General features: G+C 54.7%; 1 protein-coding gene across 1 annotated transcript in view; it reads left to right on the top strand.

Moving 5' to 3' along the window:
- Positions 1-21967, top strand: part of NCOR2 (nuclear receptor corepressor 2) — a 211076-nt gene extending 189109 nt beyond the window's left edge. Inside the window, exons 29-48 of the mRNA XM_023516824.1 lie at positions 850-1000; positions 3257-3397; positions 3689-3775; positions 4403-4698; positions 5920-6274; positions 7274-7495; positions 8352-8606; positions 9326-9475; positions 9564-9683; positions 9774-9975; positions 11374-11915; positions 12894-13043; positions 13244-13389; positions 13791-13984; positions 14763-14912; positions 15488-15636; positions 16498-16551; positions 18982-19206; positions 20140-20319; positions 20785-21967. Of these exons, the coding sequence (XP_023372592.1) occupies positions 850-1000; positions 3257-3397; positions 3689-3775; positions 4403-4698; positions 5920-6274; positions 7274-7495; positions 8352-8606; positions 9326-9475; positions 9564-9683; positions 9774-9975; positions 11374-11915; positions 12894-13043; positions 13244-13389; positions 13791-13984; positions 14763-14912; positions 15488-15636; positions 16498-16551; positions 18982-19206; positions 20140-20319; positions 20785-20966 (3951 nt within the window). The 3' untranslated portion in view covers positions 20967-21967. The remainder of the gene's footprint in view (positions 1-849; positions 1001-3256; positions 3398-3688; positions 3776-4402; positions 4699-5919; positions 6275-7273; positions 7496-8351; positions 8607-9325; positions 9476-9563; positions 9684-9773; positions 9976-11373; positions 11916-12893; positions 13044-13243; positions 13390-13790; positions 13985-14762; positions 14913-15487; positions 15637-16497; positions 16552-18981; positions 19207-20139; positions 20320-20784) is intronic.
- The last annotated feature ends 364 nt before the right edge of the window (positions 21968-22331 follow it).

The following is a 22331-nucleotide window of genomic DNA, read 5'->3' as shown; positions in this document are numbered from 1 at the left end:
ACAGCAAGGCGGTGGTGAAGCTTCTGTTTGACGCTTGTGTTTATGGAAATCACCCAAGGCAAGAATGCTACCCTGCCTGGCCCCCCGCTCTCAGCTTAAACGTGTCCCTCAACAGGGAGCTCACTCCTTTCAAGGCAGTGGATCTCAGCTATTTAGGGAGAGTTGGATTATCACAACTCTGGGATGGAACAGTAATTGGGGGAATGTGCACTACTGTCATCTCATAGGCTGGGGATGCCACCAACACATAGGACAGGCCCACAGTAAAGAAGGGCCTTCACCCAGTTGTCAATAGTGCCAAGGTCAAGAAACTCTGGCTTGGAACCAAAATTTCTGGTGTCTTCCCCAACCTGAGTCTTTGTCAAGTGTGTGACATGCAGCATAGGAGCCAGAATCCCAGTGTCCCCACCAATTACTGTTTATTGATGGTTATATTTTGAGGCTCTGAGAAGTTAAAACCTATAGGAGTAGGTGGTGGAGACACAGATCCCAGGTCTGTCCCTTGCTAGCTGGGTGACCCTGGGTGAAGTCACCTAACTGTTCTGTGCCTCAGTTTCCCAATCTGAAATAGGCATACTAAATATTCCCTGCCTAGGGCTGTTTGAGGGATTAAATGAGTTGTCCTATGGAAAGTGCTCAGAGCAGCTTTGGTCCGGCAGCAGCAGGTACTTGATAAGGGACACTTACTCCTAATATTCCTGATGTTTTGTTCTGTGCTATTGTGTCCTGGTGGGCTTTGCCTCACCTTATGGGATAGTGCACGTGTGTACATGCACATGTGCCTGTAGATGTGGGTTGTGAGGGTGCTTAGTGGCAGCCTCGCGGGTGCTCACTGCTGTGCACCTGCAGGGCACTCCGGCCGATGTCCTGTACAAGGGCACCATCACCAGGATCATTGGCGAGGACAGCCCGAGTCGCCTGGAGCGTAGCCGGGAGGATGGCCTGCCCAAGGGCCATGTCATCTACGAGGGCAAGAAAGGCCACGTCTTGTCCTATGAGGGTGAGTTGCCAGGACGTTCTCTGTGATGGCTGCGAGGCATCAGTGGGGCAGCCCAGCCCTTCTCTCCCTTCCCTTCCCCTGTATGACCTTCCTATGCACTGTGACCTCTGATTTGGTCACTTGGTAATGGAGCCAACCCTCTGCCAGGGACCAGGGACACAGCAGGGACTAAAGCAGACAAAGTCCCCACCTGCAGAGAACTCTTGGGATGCACATAGGAGATGCAAATAAGAAGGGATATGTTGACTCTGAGCTGCCAAAACCTGCCCCGTCCAGCTCAGTTATCCACTAGGTCATAGGCCTGGAGTTGGTCAAGAGAGGAGGAGGGGCTTGGTGCCTGTAGCTTAGCGGCTAGGGCACCAGCCACATACACCGGAGCTAGTGGGTTCGAATCCAGCCTGGGCCTGCCAAACAACAGTGACAACTCCAACCAAAAAATAGCTGGGCATTGCAACTATTGCAGCCTGTAGTCCCACCTACTTGGGAGGCTGAGGCAAGAGAATTGCTTAAGCCTAAGAGTTTGAGGTTGCCGTGAGCAATGATGGCATGGCCCTCTACTGTGGGTGACATAGTGAGACTCTGTCTCAAAAAAAAAAAAAAAGGAAGAGGGTCAAGAGGGTCCCTGAAAATGGGATGGAGGTAAAAGATAGCCAGATGTATTTGAAAAGTAAGTCTGGGAGATTTGGTGCCCCTACTGTCAGCCTGGTGTGGTTGAAAGCTGACAGAAAGGGTTTGTTTTCCCCATTTTAAGGATGAAACTGGTACAGCCACATCCCGCGGTCCTTTTGTGTGGCCACCATCCTTCCCCTATAAGAGAACCAGAGGCCAGGGATCAGGGGAGGAGGGTGTATGGCTCATTGAGGAGGCATCAGAGAGAGGCAGGGCTGGGGTGAGACCAGGAAGCATGATCTGATAGGTGGTGACCGAAACAGTTTTGTGGCTAGCCTCGGTAGGAATGTAGTGGGGAAACTGAGGCCCAGATCAGAAGCAGTCTGGGTTCACACCCCCCAGGCCCTCAGCCCTGCATTTCCAACATAGTCCATGCTCTCTCATTGGGCATGAAGGGATGATGGCCAGAGTGACTCTCCACTCCTACCATGCCCAGGCTCTGGTTCCAGAGAGGAAGGAGTTAAGGCAGTCAAGTGCTAAGAAAGTGAATTTCCTGGCAGGCTTGGGCACCCAGGGGTGTGGAGATAAAAGCCTCTAATGCACCCCTCTCAGTGCTGGCAGCTGTGGGATCTGAAATTGCCTCTCCTCCCGAGGGTACCATCTTCTCTCCATCTGCCTCTGCCCCATTTTCACCCAGTAGTCCCCTCCCCAGTCCTGGGAAATGGATGTGGTACCATGAGGCTTAGGGACGTACCTCTCTCTGCTGCCAAGGAGAGACCATCTAGGGGACAGGCCATCAGGTGCCCCTGGACTGAGTGTCCAGGGTGGGGGTAGGCAGGAGCTGAGAATGGCTGATGGGACGGGCTTGTATGGAGAGGTCCCTGAGTAGAATATCACTTTTAGGAGTGCAGACCAGGGATTGAGTCGTTGGAGATCTTAAGTGTATCACATTTTAATCAGAGGGCTTTAAACTCTCCTGTGCTCCTGGTACCTGGTGCTAAGTGGCCTCTGTCCAGGTGTGAGGTAGTAGGAATTGGAAAGGACTGTGGGCAGGGCTGTCCCACTCACCAGCAGCTGATTGTTGGGCAGAAGGACTCCCCAAGGGGAGCCCTGGCCTGCTCAGCAAGACTCTGCCTTTGCCTGCCTGGGGCAGCCTCCTGTCTATTCAGATCCTCTGCTCCTCTGCAAGGCCCCTCTGGGTTCATGCCAGCTTGGCGATACCACCTCTGCTATGGAGACCTTCACATCCCCCTTCTCACTTGTCTCTTGCATGCCTGGGTTAGGGTGCATACGCATTTGTATGCTTATAGCCACAGACAGGTTTCTGTGTGTGATGTGCAAAGCCATGTACCACTGGGCACACCCCACACATGTGTGCACACACCTCCCACATAATGAGTTATTTCTGCCCTGGGCTTCACACTGCTGGTGTGTCTTTGCTTACACACATGCACATGTTCATTCCACATCTCAGTGCCTGTGCATGTGGATAGACTCAGAACAGCCCAGAGGGCCAGGCTCTGGGGTACAGGCAGCTCACCCTTCCTCTCCCACCCATGTAGACACCCCCCCCCCCCAAAAAAAGCTCATCATCTGGTGGTCAGGGGTTCTGCATGGCCTCTTTAATGTGTACTGTCTGGTCTCCAGGTGGCATGTCTGTGTCTCAGTGCTCCAAGGAGGACGGCAGGAGCAGCTCAGGCCCTCCCCATGAGACAGGTGCCCCTAAGCGCACCTACGACATGATGGAAGGCCGTGTCAGCAGGGCCATCTCCTCAGCCAGCATTGAAGGTAGGGGTGTCCCACTTACTGGGGCTCAGCACTGAAGAGAGACTCATTCCTCAGTGCCCCGTGAAGGCAGGCGGTGGGACGCTTGGCCCCGGTTTTGAGGCTGTGTTTTCTAGGCTTAGTTAGGAGACAGCACAGGGCTCAGGAGGGGGGACGCTTCCTTGCTGGGTCCTGGTCCCTGTTGTGCCACGGTCATTGTGTAGAGACGGTGGTCAGTAGCTACAGACTGACCCGTGTCTGCTCAGTGCTGGCTTGGGGACCCACATAACAAGGCCTGTACCCTCTCTTCCCCAGGTCTCATGGGGCGCGCAATCCCACCTGAGCGACACAGCCCTCACCATCTCAAAGAACAGCACCACATCCGTGGGTCCATCACCCAAGGTACCATCCTGCCCTCTGCTCCTTGTGGCATCCAGCCCCTGGGTGCCCTCATGACAGCTAAAGCAGTCCCATGGGGGGTGTCTAGTCAAACCAGGTGGGGGAGGGGAGGAGATGCACCCATCTGTGGGAACTCAGCGTTCAGACACACAGAAAGACTTCTAATATGGAACAAGGGTATTTGTTCATCTAAAAACAAAAAGAAAAAGCAAAATACACCTGTCACCCCTCTGCTCTGTAGGTCTGGAGCAAACTGGCACCACCCAGGTGCTGTGCTTATTATGTTATGGAACTGTTTTGGTGAGGGACGTACAATGGTAGGAGGTGCACAGAGGTCAGACAGCCTGTTGAAGCGTGCGTGGCTGGTCAGTGGCAGAGGCAACTACTTGAGCCAGGCAGTCTGTGTTTTTTACCTAGTTATTTTGTAGACTGCTCATGACTTGATGAAGTGGTTTCAATTCACATTCTCATTTCATATATAGAAACCCTGTGGCAAGAGAAGTCAGATCACATAGCAAATGAGAATTTGAACTCCAACAGTCTAGCTCCAACACTGTGACATGGAGGCCTTCGTTCATGCTGGGCAGGACGGGGTGCAGGTGCCTAGGCTCAGCCCCATCTCCCCCACAGGGATCCCTCGGTCCTACGTGGAGGCCCAGGAGGATTACCTGCGGCGGGAGGCCAAGCTCCTAAAGCGTGAGGGCACACCGCCTCCCCCGCCACCCCCACGGGACCTAGCCGAGGCCTACAAGACCCGACCATTGGAGGCCTTGGGCCCACTGAAGCTGAAGCCGGCCCATGAGGGTCTGGTGGCCACGGTGAAAGAGGCAGGCCGCTCAATCCATGAGATTCCGCGTGAGGAGCTGCGGCGCACACCAGAGCTGCCTCTGGCCCCACGGCCGCTCAAGGAGGGCTCTATCACACAGGTACAAGCCTCTGGGCCAGGCTGTGATCAGGGAGGGGAAACTGAGGCCCAGAGCCATTGAGTACCCTGCCCACAGTCACCCAGTGACTCATTTATTACTGGGCATGCATCACATATGTTCCAGGGACCCTGCTGAGGCCTTTAAGTCATGACCTCATTTACTTAAAGTCCTATGAAGTCTGTGCCCATTGTTCCCATTCTCCAGATAGAGAAACTGAGACTCAGAGAGGTCAAGCAGCTTATCCAAGGCCATAGAACTAAACATAACAATAAATTGCATCTTATGATGAGCTAAGTACTGCCTTAAGACTGCATAGATGATGTGTTTAGGCTCCTGGCAATTCTCCGAGCCAGTTCTTATACTGGCTCCATTTTACTGGGCAGTAAACTGAAGTTCAGAGAGGCTAAATGACTTGCTCAGAGTCACACAGCAAATCAAAGGCAGCTTTGAAGCCCAAATCTGATTCCCTTAAACCTGCAATGTCTTTCCCTTTAGCGTCCACTTCTCCCACCAAGCAGATCGCCCTCAGGAGGTGCCAGTTCACACTGGTGGGAACATCCACACTGGTGGCATAGGGGTGTGAGGGGCAAATCCCCCAAGGGACAGTGGCCAGAGACAGCCTGATGTGAGAGAGGAAGGAAAGTGGGCCATGGGCTCCTGCATCTGGTGTCTCCCAGCCTATTGAAACTCACTGGCTGGTGAGCTTAGTGCCGGCCATGAACAACTGCCTCCCTTCCATTTCTGCAACTTCCCTTTGTGGCCAGAGAACAAACGTCAACTTCAATCCTGACCTCAGTATCTCAGGCTATGAGCCTCAGGCTAGGCAGAGCTGAACTTGGTGCTGAATTTCTTAGTTTGGTATTGGGTGAGCTGTGGATAGACCCAAGCTGAACAAGGAAGGTTTCTGCCCATGGCGGACTGTTGGGCCACTTTCCAGCAAACTCCAGTCTGCTGTTTGCACCAAGGAGGGGTGACTGCCAAACCCTTTGCCTCTTCCTGCAGCTTCCCAGGTAGCTCTGGGCTTGGGACTGGAGATCAGGCTGGGCAGACAGGGTGGGAAGTAGTTTAAGTGTGCCCATCTCAGATTTAGCAAAACCCTTTGTCTCATTGCCTCTGGAAGCATAAGATGTAATTACCATTTTAGAAGTGAGCCACTGAGGCTCAGAAAGCTTTTGCAGTTGGTCTTGGGCAAGGTTGGAGCTCACACACCCTCTGTCCTAGGGCACCCCGCTCAAGTATGACACCAGCGCATCCTCCACTGGCTCCAAAAAGCATGATGTGCGCTCCATCATCGGCAGCCCTGGCCGGACCTTCCCACCTGTGCACCCACTGGATGTGATGGCTGACGCCCGGGCACTGGAACGCGTCTGCTACGAAGAGAGCCTAAAGAGCCGGTCAGGGGCTGCCAGCACCTCTGGGGCCTCCATTGCGCGTGGGGCTCCAGTCATTGTGCCTGAGCTGGGCAAGCCTCGGCAGAGCCCCCTGGCCTACGAGGACCACGGGGCACCCTTCACTGGACATTTACCACGTGGCTCCCCCGGGACAACACGGGAACCCACACCACGCCTGCAGGAGGGTGAGTGGGCCGGGGCAGGCACCCCTTTGCCTATCATCCTGACACTTCCCAGACCTCCTCACCTGACTCCCCTGTGTGTCCCCCCCCCCTTGTCCTGCTTTAATCCACTCTGCAAACATTTTGTAAAGAATGTAAATCAAATTACCCCACTGGACTGTTTTTACCCTTCTAGCAACTAAGTGCTGCCCTTAGAGAAAAACCCAACTTCTTCAGTATGGTCTGGGCTCCCTGCAGGGTGGGCCCTGTCCACCTTCCCTCTCCTCCCTGGTCTCAGTCACACAAGCCTCTTTTCTGCTCCTCCTCAGCCACTCTCGGCTTGTTCCTCACACGGGGCCTTGGCTCATGTTGTCCTCTCTGCCTTTTACTTTAAGTTATGTGAAGACCAGACCTTTACTTAACTGCTTTCTTTCCATCCTTCAGGTTTCTGTTCAAATGTTACAGAGGTTCTTAGAACCAGCCTCCTCCTCCAACTTTTTTTTTCTTTGCAGTTTTTGGCTGGGGCTGGGTTTGAACCCACTACCTCCAGCATATGGGGCCGGTGCCCTACTCTGCTGAGCCACAGGCGCCGCCCCCCCCCTCCAACTTTTAAAATTTCCTTTCAGAGCATTTTCACTCTGAAATTCCTATTTTTCTTTCTTTCTTTCTTTTTTTTTTTTTTTTTACTAGTTTATCATCTATCTAGCTCCATGGAGGCCAGGGTTTTTGTCTGCTTTATTTGCTGGGATAACCCCAGCTCTCCTAGCCATAAGTTATTTTTTGATTGAATGAATGAATGAACTGATGGATACATGAAAGAATGGATGACTTTTGGAAAACAAACAAACAAAAGTGAATGAGTCAATGAAAGAGAAATATGAACTAAGAGGCAAGTGAGGAAATGATTGAATGAAGAATCCTGGGACCCTCCCTTGAATGGTTCTCTGTAAACATCAGCCTCAGCAGCCCTCCATGGGGCTAGGACAGAGGCTTGATGCCATGCCACCTGGCCTGTCCCCACAGGCAGTCTCTCATCCAGCAAATCATCCCAGGATCGAAAGCTGACATCAACACCCCGGGAGATCGCCAAATCCCCACATAGCACCGTGCCTGAACACCACCCGCACCCCATCTCTCCCTACGAGCACCTGATACGAGGTGTGAGTGGCGTGGACTTGTACCGTGGCCACATCCCACTGGCCTTTGACCCCACCTCCATACCCCGTGGGATCCCTCTGGATGCAGGTGATTGCCTTGGACCCACACCGAACCCTACTGGAATGGGGAAGCCATACGTGGGGCCAGCCCACAGACCACTTAGGCATCAGCAATTAGATTCCCCTGGCCAGGTAGACAAGGCCTCTAGAGACTGGGAGACTCAACAGTGTAATCACTACCAGTTTAAGCTTACAGTAGAATTTCTTTTTGTATTTTAAGGGATATTCTGAGTTAAACGTTTTCAGTGGTTTTCTCTTCCTGCGGGACTCATCAGTGCCTTTAAAATCTCAAATGTATCTAATGAGGGCTTGAGTGCTTTTCCCAAATGGACACAATCTGAAAACTCTTCCTTTTAAAAGGATGTGTCCCTTTGGTGTGTTAGTGATCTGCATTTGAATGCCCTGTGTTTGGGAGAACCTTCCGTGCAAAAAGCATCTTCAGTAGGAGGCACACCCTTGTGTCTTGGGAGTAAATGTTTTCCTATTTCAGGCCCTCGATTCTCTTTTTTTTTTGAGACAGAGCCTCAAGCTGTCCCCCTGGGTAGATTGCCGTGGCATTACAGCTCACAGCAACCTCCAACTCCTGGGCTCAAGCGAGTCTCCTGCCTCCGCCTCCCAAGTATCTGGGACCACAGGCGCCCACCACAACGCCTGGCTATTTTTTGGTTGCAGCCGTCATTGTTGTTGACGAACCCACCACCTTAGGTGTACGTGGCTGGCGTCTTAGCCAGTTGAGCTATAGGCGCTGAGCCAGGCCCTCGATTCTGTTTCATAGAGTGTGCTCTGGAGAACCTTCATGTTAGAGGGAGAAGCTAAGGGGTCAGAAGCAGGGATGCTCTCTGGCCAGTGTATGGTCCGGCCTCACACCTGTTGCTTCTTCCCAGCAGCTGCAGCCTATTATCTGCCCCGGCACCTGGCTCCCAACCCCACCTACCCGCACCTGTACCCACCTTACCTCATCCGCGGCTACCCTGACACAGCGGCTCTGGAGAATCGCCAGACCATCATCAATGACTACATCACCTCACAGCAGATGCACCACAATGCGGCCACCGCCATGGCCCAGCGAGCTGACATGCTGAGGGGCCTCTCACCCCGCGAGTCCTCACTGGCCCTCAATTACGCTGCTGGCCCTCGAGGTGGGTGGGGCAGGGGTACTTCTGGGCAAGTGGTGCGGTCATGTCACCTCCACTGAGTCCTTGCTAAGAGGACTAGAATTGGTCACCTGGGTTTGTGTGAGCACCCCGAGAGCACACAGAGACCGGGATGGGGTTGGATGGTCAGCATGCTGTGGGTAGCTGCTGGCACATGGTAGTTACACAGCACATGCCTCCCAATGGGTATGCACATACCTATGGATACTCTTGGGGTTCGGGGTCCTGATCAAACTGAGGCTGTCTGAACTTTTGGTTCCTTTGACTTTGTGAACAGCCTGTGGTTGCTTTGCATGTGTATATTCAAGGGGCATCCTCTGAAAACACTTTTGGAATGTCCTCCTGGAAGGATCAAGTATGAGTCAGAGTGCAAGGGGAAAGCCAAAGTCATACTATGTATTTTGAATAGTTAAGATTGAGTACAGGGCATGCTTCTGTAGCTCTCAGAGACTGAGAGAGCAAAAAAGGCCTGCAAAGGTGACTATGGGTGCCAGCCATAGGCAAGTCCCCTTCCTATGGGTCCCTAATGGGGGACTGTGAGGACCTGAGTATTCAAAGAGGGGTCTGAAGCTGAGCAAGGAGCACCTGCTATTGGCTCACAGGTTCTAGGAGAAGAGGTCATGGTCCCCAGGGGCAGTGCAGCAGCCTGGCTCCTCTCCTTCCCAGTGGCTATAGCCCCGGCTAACCCCTACCTCCTCCCGCAGGCATCATTGACTTGTCCCAAGTGCCACATCTGCCCGTGCTGGTGCCACCAACGCCAGGCACCCCAGCCACTACCATGGACCGTCTCGCCTACCTCCCCACTGCACCCCAGCCTTTCAGCAGCCGCCCCAGCAGCTCCCCGCTCTCCCCAGGTAGAGCCACACCCCTTGTGCTGGGTGGGGACATGGCCAAGCCCTTCCTGGCTCCTAGGGCTGAGTCTCTGGCCTTTGGGTTTCCCAGGAGGCCCCACTCACTTGTCAAAACCAACCACCACATCCTCATCCGAGAGGGAGCGTGAGCGGGAGAAGTCTATCCTCACGTCCACCACCACGGTGGAGCACGCACCCATCTGGAGACCCGGTAGGGCACCAGAGACCCCCACCCCATGCCCTGGGGGTCCTCACGGGCCATATGAGGCCTGCCCCCTCTGACGCCGCAGCCTGTCACCAGGTACAGAGCAGAGCAGCGGCAGCGGCGGGGGTGGGGGCAGCAGCCGCCCCTCCTCCCATTCCCATGCCCACCAGCACTCGCCCATCTCCCCTCGGACCCAGGACGCCCTCCAGCAGAGGCCCAGTGTGCTACACAACACGGGTGTGAAGGGCATCATCACCTCTGTGGAGCCCAGCACGCCCACGGTCCTGAGGTGGGCCAGGTTGGCACGGGGGAGGGGGTGGGTGGGGGGTGGGGGTGAGTAGATGAGCTGTGGGTGGGGGGAGGGGCAAGTAGGCAAGAGGGTGGGCAGATGGTAGACCGATGGAAGGCTGAGGGTGGAGCAGATCAGGAGCAATTAGGTGGGTGGATAACAGGTGGTCAGGCTAGAGAAATGGAGTAGATGAGTGGATGGAGGCTCAGGTGGACTGATGATGGTTTGGGTAGGTAGGAGGATGAGTGGGAGCCGGTCAGATAGGTAAGTGGATGGGTGGTTAGGGTGGGTGGTGATCAAAGGTTGGGTACATGGAGACCCAGGTGGGCAGATGGAGGTTGGACAGGTGAGAGGATGAGGGATGGGGAGGCTGAGCTAGGGCTGTGAGGAGAGACCCTCCCAGTCTTCCCCAACATTTAGCAAGGTCTAGAAGGTAGAGATGATGCCCTTCCTGGTTTGGGCAAAGTCTCAAGGTCACCAAGATGGGAGGAGTGTCCCAGGCTCCTCTGGTGACACAGAGCTGAGGGCTGTGGGCAGAACTGCTTCATTGGGGCTGAAGGCTTCCCCCTGCACCCCTTCCTGCCCCTAGCCTGTTTGGAGGCAACTTATTCTTTTAAAGTGAAGTTTCCATTCATGAAAGTATTGCCTCACTTAAATCACACCTCCATCATGATTCCAGTTATGAAAAATGACATTGTTTCCCATGAGAGTGGGCTTTGTCCTGCTGATTCACTGCCCAGCTGGTGCGTGAAGCAGGACTACCTGGCTTGTTAGCCCAGCGCCACCAATGCTAGTGTGTCATGCCTGAAAGTCAGTTGTCTCTGCACCATCAGCAGCCAGCTAGAAAACAATGGAAAAAACAAGCCTTTGCCCACTGGCCCCTGAAGTTAAAGCCTTGGCAACAGTTAATAAGAGGGTGATATCCCAAGGGACAGCAGGGCACTAACTGCCCACCCTGGTGCACCCGTGTCCTCTCGGGGCCCAGCTCACTCACACATACTTCCTCAGAGAGATCCTGCTGAGTACCCCGCCTCAGTTAGCTCACTCTTCTCTCTTCTAACCCTGATTCACAGCCTTTGAGCAATTACCACACCCTGATGGGGGTTTTGATGTATTGTCACATTTGTGATCTATGATTTGTTTTGTTGGCTGCTATAGTCCCAGAGTCTAGAACAGAGCTTGGCACCTATTAGGCTCAAGAAAAAAATTTGGAATGATACAATAAATGAATGAATGGGGCAGATAAAACCAAGCTGCCCAAAGCCTTGCAGGTCAGTCAGGATGGCTGATTTATTCTGGGAGCATTAGGGAATGTGGAGGGTATTCTAGGGCAGTGGGGACTCACTGAGGGGCTGGAGTGAGAGAGTAGCCCCTACAGCTGCTTAAACTCCTTCTCTCCTCCCCCAGGTCCACTTCCACCTCCTCACCTGTTCGCCCAGCTGCCACATTCCCACCTGCCACCCACTGCCCGCTGGGCAGCACCCTGGATGGGGCCTACCCCACCCTCATGGAGCCTGTCTTGCTGCCCAAGGAGGCCCCTCGAGTTGCCCGGCCGGAGCGGCCCCGTGCAGACACTGGCCACGCCTTCCTCACCAAGCCCCCAGCCCGCTCTGGGTTGGAGCCTGCCTCCTCCCCCAGCAAGGGCTCTGAGTCCCGGCCCCTTGCACCCCCTGGGTCCAGCCATTCGGCCATCACCCGCACCCCAGCGAAGAGCCTCACACCCCGCCACGCCAGCCCGGACCAGCCAGCGCCGCCCGCCTCGGCCTCGGAGCCACACCGGGAAAAGACTCAAAGTAAACCCTTTTCCATCCAGGAACTGGAGCTCCGTTCTCTGGGTAAGACCACCCTGACAGCAGCCACCTTCATAGACGCGATAATCATGCGTCAAATTGCTCACGATAAAGGGGCGCGAGAAGGCGGCTCGCTGGCCAACGGCTCCCCTCGAGATGGTAAGACCCCCGGCCCGCCGCCTGCCCACCCCGTCTGTGGCCTAAAGATATTTTCAGATCTCTGCTTTTTATTTTTTCCCCCCATTTTTTGTTGGTTTTGGTATTTTGTTTGGAAACCCGTCTCCGTCAATTTGCACGCCCTGGTAACCCCTCAAGCCGCCACCCGCACCCTCTGATGGGGCAGCTCGTCATTTGCACATTGTTTATCATGATTTTCTTTTTCTTTTTTTCTTTCCTGGTGGTTTTTTTTTTTTTTTCTTTTTTGGATTTTCGCTTTTTTTCCTTTAATGAATGGATCTGTGATTTTGACTTGATTGCGCGGCCCATCCCCCACCTTTGCGCCTGTGTTTGGGGAGCTGGGAGTGGGGCTATGGAGGGCTCAGGCTGTGGGCTTCTGCCTGCCACTGTGTGGGGACACAGTCTGATATCCAGGTAGGCAGCATCCCACCCTCATTATCGTCCTGAGGGAGCCTTGGAACGCCCCCAGCTTCAGCCGTGTGTCCCCCAGAATAGAGAGGAGCCTTCTGTGCCCACTCCCCACTATGGCCCTAGCTTGCAATTCCTCTTTATGGGACCAGGGATTGCCAAGCTATGACCTTGGTTAGGCTCCTGAGGTCTTGGGTCACTCTTAGCCATAAGCTTCCAGTCCTCACTTACCCCACACCCTTCTGCAGAAACTGCCCCCCTCAGCCCCCACCACTCCAGTTCTATCGCTGTCCCTGTTCCTCTCTGTCTTCTCAGCATCTGGTTTCTGTTCTCCCTCAGCCTCTCTCTCTGTGTGTCTGTTGGGGTCTTATCTCTGCTCTTTTCTCTACCTCTTTTGACTTCCCACTCTTTCCAGGGGCCCAAACCCGGCCCCCAGTTTGGGTTACACAGATCCCACGGGGACCCAGCCAACTTGGAGGGCGGTGGAAGACAGCCCTGTCCTTGGGACCTGGAGCCTGGTCCTGGCCCCTGACTCTGCCCCACCCATTGCAGGTTACCATGGCAGCAGCTACAGCCCCGATGGGGTGGAGCCAGTCAGCCCTGTGAGCTCACCCAGCCTGACCCATGACAAGGGGCTCCCCAAGCACCTTGAGGAGCTTGACAAGAGCCACCTGGAGGGGGAGCTACGGCCCAAGCAGCCAGGTACTGCCCTGCCCACCCTACTATCACCCCTATGCTCGCCACAGCCCTGTGGGATAAGGACAGTTGTCACCTGTCATTCAGATGAGGGAGCAGAGTTGCCCAGGGGTGAGGGACTGGCCCAGTCACTTGACTTTGAAGGGGTAGAGCTAGGTCTCAAGGATGGCAGCCCAGCCCCCTGACTGGCTCTGCTCTGCCTGCAGGCCCTGTGAAGCTTGGTGGTGAGGCCACTCACCTCCCGAACCTTCGGCCACTGCCCGAGAGCCAGCCCTCATCCAGCCCGCTGCTGCAGACCACCCCGGGGGTCAAAGGTCACCAGCGGGTGGTCACCCTGGCTCAGCACATCAGTGTAACTACCCACTCTCTACCTTCTCCTTGTCACCTTTGCACCTGGGGTGGGACAGGCCCCAGGAAGGCAGGGGTCTTCACAGCCCTTTGGTCCTGGTCAGGTGTCTGGGAGTGGGCACAACCCAGAGTGTCCAGCTCCCTTTGAGTAGTGGTAGAGTCCACAGGTGTGCACATGACCCACATCTTCAAGAGGGCTGGGACATTAATAGTGTCTAAGGGTCTTTAAAGTGCACTGGCTGGTCACATCCAGTGTACACGGGGCCTTAGAGGCCCACAGGTCTGTGGGCAGGTATAGAGTCACCCAGGAAGCCCAGAACAGAGCCAGGGTTCTGTCACAAAGCCCAGTGTAGAAGGTTCAGGGAAGGTGGCTGCCACCTGATTCTGCACCTGCCTTGCCCATAGGAGGTCATTACGCAGGACTACACACGGCACCACCCTCAGCAACTGCCCGCACCCCTGCCTGCCCCCCTCTACTCCTTCCCCGGGGCCAGCTGCCCTGTCCTAGACCTCCGCCGGCCAGCCAGTGAGCTCTACCTCCCACCCCCGGACCATGGTGCCCCGGCCCGCGGCTCCCCCCACAGCGAAGGGGGCAAGAGGTGAGTGAGGACAGGTGCCTCTCACTGGTCAGCCAGGGGAGGCTGTCATCACAGGGAGCTAGGAGCTGGGTTGGGCAACATGCAAGGCCAGCCTGGTGCCACCATGTAGAAGAGAAACTGAGGCTCAGAAGGATAGGGACCTTTGCCCAAAGTCACAGTGAGTGGATTTGGGGCACCAGCATGAACACCTACACATATAACTCATTGGATTTTCATAGCTGCCCCAGGAAGGGTAGCAGCATTGTCCCCATTTCACAGATGAAGAAACTTGAGAGGCCTATAGATAGGGACATAACCAGTCAGCGGCAGAGCTGGGATTCAAACCAGAGCTATAGGTTTGGAGAGCAGGCTTTCAACACATGCAGACATATGTGTGTATATACATGTGCATATAGAAACACACATGTACATTCACACCCCTGGTTAGCCCTGGGACCTCTGGGGGTAGGGAGGGGTGAAGTACCCTAAGCACTAGAGTGGAGGCAACTTCATAGCAGGGGGACCTCATGAGTGAGGTGTGGATGTAGGAAGACAGTGTGATATCTTTGGGGGACGGGTACAGGGGTACTGGCACATGGCTGTGGCTAGGATTCTGAAAGACTTTTAAAAAGAATATGTGGCAGAGACTGCTTGTGGTCTGAAATGCCTAACATACTTGTAATGTGTCTGTGTATAGACCAAGCATGCCAAGCCCCGGTTGGAGTGGAGCCAGGCTAGGTTTGGGGCGTGTCCTCAAGAGGGAGCCTCTGACCACAGGCAGGTCTCTCTCTCCATCCAGGTCTCCAGAGCCGAGCAAGACATCGGTCCTGGGTGGGGGTGAGGATGGGATTGAGCCTGTGTCCCCGCCAGAGGGCATGACAGAGCCAGGGCATCCCCGGAGTGCCGTGTACCCGCTGCTGTACCGGGACGGGGAGCCCACAGAGCCCAGGTACTCAGCTGGCACATGTGCCCTATCCTAGGGGGTTCTGGCCTGGGCTTCTTGCCCACCCTGGGCCTGGGTCCGCTGTTGTGCAGTCTGGGGACTAAACTGGGTAATCTCAGACCTGCTGAGCAAAGCTCACAAGCTTGGGGGTGAGGAGGTGAATGATGTACCTCATTGGCAGCTTTCTGTGCCATAGCCTGGATATTAGTGTACACCAGGCCCCTGTTGCTATCACCTGTGGAAGATCTGAGAAATAATGAGTCAAATGTGATGGACCAAACTGAGGGCGAGGGCTGAGGTGGAGGCATGGAAAGGAGCTCCTGCTGGTCTTGAGGGGGGTTGGAGGGAGCCTGATCTGAACCTCCTTCCACTTCCCAAGGCTTTTGAGAGGGTCAGGCTGGAGCAGGTACTTAGAGGTGGTCCACAGTTGGGGAGCTCCTAAGAACTCTTAGTCCAGGATGGGTAAAGTATGGCAGGAAAGGCAGGCCTGGGCAAGGGAAGCTTGGGTGATGAGCTCCCCATTGTCAAAGGCATGCAAGTGCAGCACCAAGTGAGCTGACCTGGGGGTCTGGTCCCTGCAGCAGGATGGGCTCCAAGTCTCCAGGCAACACTGGCCAGCCGCCAGCCTTCTTCAGCAAGCTGACAGAGAGCAACTCTGCCATGGTCAAGTCGAAGAAGCAGGAGATCAACAAGAAGCTCAACACCCATAATCGGAATGAGCCCGAATATAGTAAGGGGCCTGCCAACTCCCCAGGGAAGCCCAGGGCCCCTTGTGGACATATGGTCTGCCTTGGGGGCTGGGGCTCCTGGCAACAGAAGTAGACCTGCTGGCCCTGGCCCTTTACCCCATTGCTAAGGAACCCTGGGACCATCTCTTAATTTGCTAGTCTTTTCTGGCACAGAATGGCACCTAGAATAGCACTCAGCATACAGTAGGCACCCAGTTAATATTCACATGAGTACTGGGAACCATGGACTGGGTGCTGTATGTGAGGACCAGGTACCTCCCATCAGCAGCACCCATTGCCTGTGTGGTTTTTGGTTTTTGGGTTGTTTTTTTTTTTGGCCGGGGTCGGGTTTGAACTCACCACCTCTGGTATATGGGGCCAGGGCCCTATTCCTTTGAGCCACAGGCACCACCCTGCCTGTGTGGTTTTGCTCTTGTCTATGTGGTTGCTGAATGAGAATCTGCAGCTCACAGGAAGCGAGAGCAGATGGGCAACTGGATGGAGAATCTGTCCCAGTCCCTAGCCTCGAGAAGTCTCATCCACAAGAGGAGTTTAGGCAAATCATGGGGATGTCTCCCTTCTGGGTCATGTACAACCTTACCAATAGTCACTGGCCCAGGCTGGTGACTCCAGAGGCTCACTAAATGTGGCCTACAGGCAGCATCACCCCCCCTTTCCCCAGGGCACTGATTAGATATATAGAATTTCAGGCCCTGCTCAGAACTATTGCATCCAAATATGTGATGGACAAGATTCTCCAGGTGACCCAAAGTGTACCTGGCCTAGACCACACTCAAGGGGTAAGTGGTTTCCCAGGATCTGGGGCCTGTTGGCCTCACCCCCCTTGTCACCCCCTTTTCCAGATATTGGCCAGCCTGGAACTGAGATCTTCAACATGCCTGCCATCACCGGACCAGGTAACTCATCCAGCCCCGGGTCCACGTCTGCCTGGGCCCCGCCCACCTTTGCCCCAATCATTTGGTTGGGAACAAAGCAGTCTGGTCTCAACTTACCCTGCCAGAGGACCCAGAGTCACACAGGCAGGGAAGCATTGTTACCTTGCAGAAAGAACCCTTGCCAGGCAAGAGGTCTCCAGCTGGAATTAAAGTCCCTCTGTGTAGCATCAGAGATGCTGGTTTGCTGGTGACTCAGGTGAAGATGCACAGTCGGGCTAGGGAGCCAGCCTGAGCTTGGGCACACAAGCCTCAGAGCCCACCTGGCTTTTTTTACAGCCAGAATATCCGTTTTACTTGAAAATTCCAGCCTGAGAGCTGTGGGCCCTTCTATTTTCCAAACCAAATGCATATGGATGGCAGAGGGGGATATGAAATTGGCATGCACTTTTAATCTGAAATGTAAAACTGGACTTAAGAGGCCTCTAGGAGGGGCCCTGGTGTATATTTCTGCTGCCTCCGTTGGAGTGGGATTTGGGAGAAGTGCCTTGGTGAGTCTTGATGAAGTAACTGACCAAAGCAGACTCAGAGTGATGCTCCCCATGGAGGCCCAGCCCAGTAGGGCTGAGGAGCTGGGGTATCTGCAGAGTCTCTTGCCTCTGTGCGTGTGCCCAGTGACTCTCTGATCCTTCGAGAAGCCTGAGGGGGCTGGCAAGGCGTACTGATCTTTCTGGGGGGTGTTCCGGGGCCTTGAGCCCCGGGACTGTGGAGGGCAGAGAACAGTCATTTGGGTACTATCGAGGAAATCAGGGCCCTAAATGACGGTCGCATGAGGGAGCAGCCATCTGCCTAAAGACGACACTGAAGCTTTGCCGAGCCTCAGGCAATGGGAAGAAGATAGCTTTGTGAAAACAAGATGGTTTGAAGTGAGTGTTTCCAGAATGACCCAAAGCTTGACACAGGTGCTAGACACGCAGTTGTCTACGTGTATGGAAATTAGTAGAGTGGCATAGGGATGATTTATGTGAATAAGTCATATTTGGTTTGGTTTTTTAAAAAAGCAGTTTAGTCTATCAAAAAAAAATTCAACTTTCCAAGCCCTGGTCTTTACTGCTTAGCCCAGGTCAGACTTTATACATAGTACATGGTGATGGTCACATCCAAGCCAACTCGCATCAGGTCATGCATGGACTCATGACCTTGGTACAAGGCTCGGTAGTGCTGCTATGATTTCAGCACTCCCTTAGGTTGAAAATCTTTCTTGATAAATGCAGCTGGGACTTTTTAAGTGGCAAGGAAAGGTATTGCAAGACACAGTGGAAAAATGTATAGTGATCATCCTTGGCCAAAAACGTGTTTGAAACCAAAAGAGAGAAAGGAAGACCCAGGCAGCCATCAGACTGGCTGTATCATTCCCAGCTCCACACTGCTTTGGTTTCCAAATAAGCCAGTGGTCAGAGCAACACATGACTTGACCATTTCATATTCATACGATTCGCTCAGAGCAGAAGTTTTAAATGTGATAGCCTTGCCCAGCGGCAGGGTGAAATAGAATTCACTGGGAGTTTTTTGAAAGAGTCTGCTTTCCCAAAAATGATGAAAAGACATGCCTGCCGTGGTGAGCTGGGCTTGCAAAAGTTCCCCCAGTGTGATGCATGCCAAAAAAGAAAGTTTGATAAACAGAAAAACAGGCTTCACAGGATTGTACAGCAGGAGTCTGGAAGCATCAGCTTGGGGCCAGTTTGATGGTTTGACCACATTGTCCTTTGGGGGTGGCAGGGCTGGCCAGGCCGGGCCGGGGGGTCACATGATTGTCTCTACCTCCGTCCTGTTCCCTGCACGCACATAACTGCATGGCTATGACCCTTCACCGTCCGTCTCTGCACGTCTTTCTCCGCCTGGCTCCGGGGTGTGCCCAGTGTGGGGGCAGGCCGGGTGCCACACAAACAGCCCAGGTGCCATGCAGCCCGGCCCTGGTGATCACCATCTCTCTCTCTCTTTCTCTCTGAATCCCTTCCCCAGGCCCCTGCCAGCTCCTAGCTCTGGCTTGTCCCAATTACCCAGCAATCCCTTCTTCAAACAGGATACCCCACTGCTTCCCACCCCTATCCTCCTGTTACAGCCACTTGAAACTTTTTAAAAAATTATACAGCCCTGGCTGAGATTAGAGGTGCCAAGTAGGCATCACAACTCCCCAGACCCACCTCCCTGGCAGTGCCCAAGAGCTTCCCAGTTCCCACGTCAGAAGGAAGCAGCCTTCCCATATCACCCCTCAGCAGAAACCAAAAGGTGGGAGGGACAGGGAAGTCAACATGTTGCTTTGCTGAAATGTGCTCACTGTGTATCTTTCTCTTCTCGTTTCTCTCTCTCCTCTCTCTCTCTCCTCTCTCTCTCTCCGTGGCCCCCTGGCTCCTGCCTCCCTGGCCCTTGTGTGTGTCTCTCTCTCTCCCCCAGGCCTTATGACCTGTAGAAGCCAGGCGGTGCAGGAGCATGCCAGCACCAACATGGGGCTGGAGGCCATTATTAGAAAGGCACTCATGGGTAAATATGATCAGTGGGAAGAGCCCCCGCCGCTCAGCGCCAATGCTTTTAACCCTCTGAATGCCAGTGCCAGCCTGCCCGCTGCTATGCCCATAACCGCTGCTGACGGACGGAGTGACCACACGCTCACCTCGCCAGGTCTGCAGGCCTCCCCTGCCCCTGTCTGTCCCTTCCCTGGTGTGATTAATTCTCCCTCCTGCGCGTTCCTCTGACAACCCCCCCCCCTCAAGCTTTGGAGCTTGTTACTTTTATTGTTGTGCCTGTTTGACCTCGTTCTGGAGTTTGCTAATTCAAAGCTGGGCTGACAACCTCCAAGTGTCCTCACCCCTCCTGCCCCAGCCCCAGTCCCCCCCCAACCCCCACCCACCAGGCCAAAGCGCTGCTGCTTCCCCTGTGAATGCTCACACTGCCACCCCGCCTGCCTCCCAGCCCATCTGTGTCTCCTGGGGGGACACCAGGCTGGAGTGCAGGCCCACCCATGTGACATGGATGGGGGCAGGGACAGTGGCCAGCCCTATGGGTTCTGCACCTGTGTGGTCCACTGTGTTTGTCCATAGCTGGCCCTTGGGCCAGCTCCCTGTCTGTCCAGGCTTCATCAGCATCCTCCTTTTCAGAGCAGGTGGCTGAGCAACATAATTTGGGCCCTAGTTGTCCAACTTGGACACTAAAGCCAGAAATTAGAAGTTCCTGGGTCATTCATGGGGGTTGGGAATGGTCTTGGGGTCCTGACACAGGGCTTCCAGGCTTCATGTTCAAGGTTGCAGCCCCTGGGTGCTGGGTGGCCTTCAGGGCACCCTGAGGGCATATTAATAGTCAGCTCCCCTACTTTTCCCCAGGAAGAGCTGACCTCTGAGTTTTAGGCTCACAGCTGGATCTGGCCGTCTGGTCGACCTCCTTGGCTTCCTGGCTGGGGAAGGCGGGTTCATATTCTTCCTCCATGGAGGGGGGGGTCCCGTGGCACATCTGACCCTCACCCCACCCTTCACCCCTGTTGCGCCATCGCAGAGTCAGTGCTGTCTTCAGAGTCCAATGTAGTCCCTTCATGCTTTGTCCCACTTTGTCCCCCTACAGGTGGTGGTGGGAAGACCAAGGTCTCTGGCAGACCCAGCAGCCGAAAAGCCAAGTCCCCGGCCCCGGGCCTGGCGTCTGGGGACCGACCACCTTCCGTTTCCTCAGTGCACTCGGAGGGAGACTGCAACCGCCGGACGCCACTCACCAACCGTGTATGGGAAGACCGACCCTCGTCTGCAGGTGGGCAGCAGGTGGGGGGCCACTGAGTACCCTCACGCCTACTAAGTGCAGAGCTTAGAGGGGCTGCCCAGGGACCTGGCCAACTGGGTCCTAACTAGACAGTCCAGACACTTCATCAGGGGCATAGGCAGAGACAAAGGGTACTACTAGGACTGCCCAGAGAGGGCCTAGAAAGTGCCAAGAGGCCAGTGTACAGAGGGCTGCATACAGGTCCCCAAGGGGACAGGGAGAAACATCAAAGAGTCTACTGCTATAGTCCAGGCCAAAACTGGCAGGCCCTTAAATGAGTGTGGAAGTGGCAGAGGTGGAAAGATGTAGTTCTAGAAAGTTATCAAGACTTAGAAGGGGCTGGGACAGCTTTGGGGTAAAAAGGCTGAGACCCTAGTTCCTGTGTGGTGATAGGTGGCTGGCAGTGGCCGCTGTACTCACAAAGGCCTCCTGGGCCTCTCCCCATCTCTCCTGCAGGTTCCACGCCATTCCCCTACAACCCCCTGATCATGCGGCTGCAGGCGGGCGTCATGGCCTCCCCACCCCCACCAGGCCTCCCCTCGGGCAGTGGGCCTCTTGCTGGCCCCCACCACGCCTGGGACGAGGAACCCAAGCCACTGCTCTGCTCGCAGTATGAGACGCTCTCAGACAGCGAGTGACTCAGAATGGGGTGGGGGGTGGCGCCAGGTCCCAGCAAGTAGCAGGAGCAGCCTGGGGTGGAGTGGGGCAGCTGCTGACTCCCCCCACCGAGGAAGGAGCCCCTGAGTCTGCCTGTGCATCCATCCATCCGTCCGTCCATCCAGAGCCGGCATCCTTGCCTGTCTAAAGCCTTAACTAAGACTCCCGCCCCGGGCTGGCCCTGTGCAGTGACCTTACTCAGGGGATGTTTACCTGGTGCTCGGGAGGGGAGGGGAGGGGAGGGACTGGGGACGGGGTGTGGCAGGCGTGTGGTAGCCACACGCAGGCAGCCAGGATGGCTAGGGACCCAAAGCAGGATGACCACGCACCTCCATGCCACTGCCTCCCCCTTAATGCATTTGGAACCAAAGTCTAAACTGAGCTAGCAGCCCGCGCACCCTCCCTCCGCCTCCCATCCCGCTTAGCGCTCTGGACAGATGGACACAGGGTCTGTCCAGCCCCCAGCGCGCTTGTTCCGGTCCCCACAGGCTGCTCCAGCCAACGAGATTGCTGGAAACCAAGTCAGGCCAGGTAGGCGGACTAAAGGGCCAGGTGCAGCCTGGGGCAAGTGGATGCTCCGAGGAACTGGACTGTTTTTTCACACATCGTTGCCGCAGCGGTGGGAAGGAAAGGCAGATGTAAATGATGTATTGGTTTACAGGGTATATTTTTGATACCTTCAATGAATTAATTCAGATGTTTTACGCGAGGAAGGACTTAACCCAGTATTATTGCTGCTGTGCTTTCGATCTCCGCTTACCGTTCGAGGCGTGTGCAGGCTGACAGTCAGTCACCCCATCATCTGCAGGACCAAGGGGGCAGGGGCCACCAGCTCATGAGCCCCTCTGTGTCCTCCCTCCCTCCCTCCCTCCCTTCCTTGGGCAGAATGAATTTGATGCATATTCTGTGGCCGCCATCTGCGCAAGGCTGTGGTGTTCTGTCATTTACACACGTCGTTCTAATTAAAAAGCGAATTATACTCAAGTTACCAAGGTTTCTTCTCTACCTCAGACTGGGCAAGCAGGAGAGCAGACAGCTAGGGGCATAGGAGAATGATGGGAGTATAACCATCTGGGGAGAGGGCCCAGGCCATGTCCCCCCAACTCACTAGAGACTCGTCCCTTTTGTAAGCGAATATTTACAACCTTGGTAAGTGTGTTACAGTGGGGGCATCCGGTAGTCATACTCATGGTGAGCATATCAGATAGTTAGATTCACACCCATGATGAGCTTATCCGATATTCATACCCATGGTGTCCAAGATGCCCTCGGGTTCCTAGCTATGAGATACTTTTTATTTTATACCTGCCCACTGAGATTACATTAAAGAGCAAATGGATTCTTTG

The sequence above is a fragment of the Otolemur garnettii genome, unplaced genomic scaffold, assembly GCF_000181295.1.
Source record: "Otolemur garnettii isolate 467f Iridium unplaced genomic scaffold, OtoGar3 scaffold00099, whole genome shotgun sequence".
NCBI classification, from domain to species: domain Eukaryota; kingdom Metazoa; phylum Chordata; class Mammalia; order Primates; family Galagidae; genus Otolemur; species Otolemur garnettii.
The sequence above is the reverse complement of the archived record's forward strand: the minus strand, read 5'-3'. Positions and strand labels throughout refer to the sequence as shown.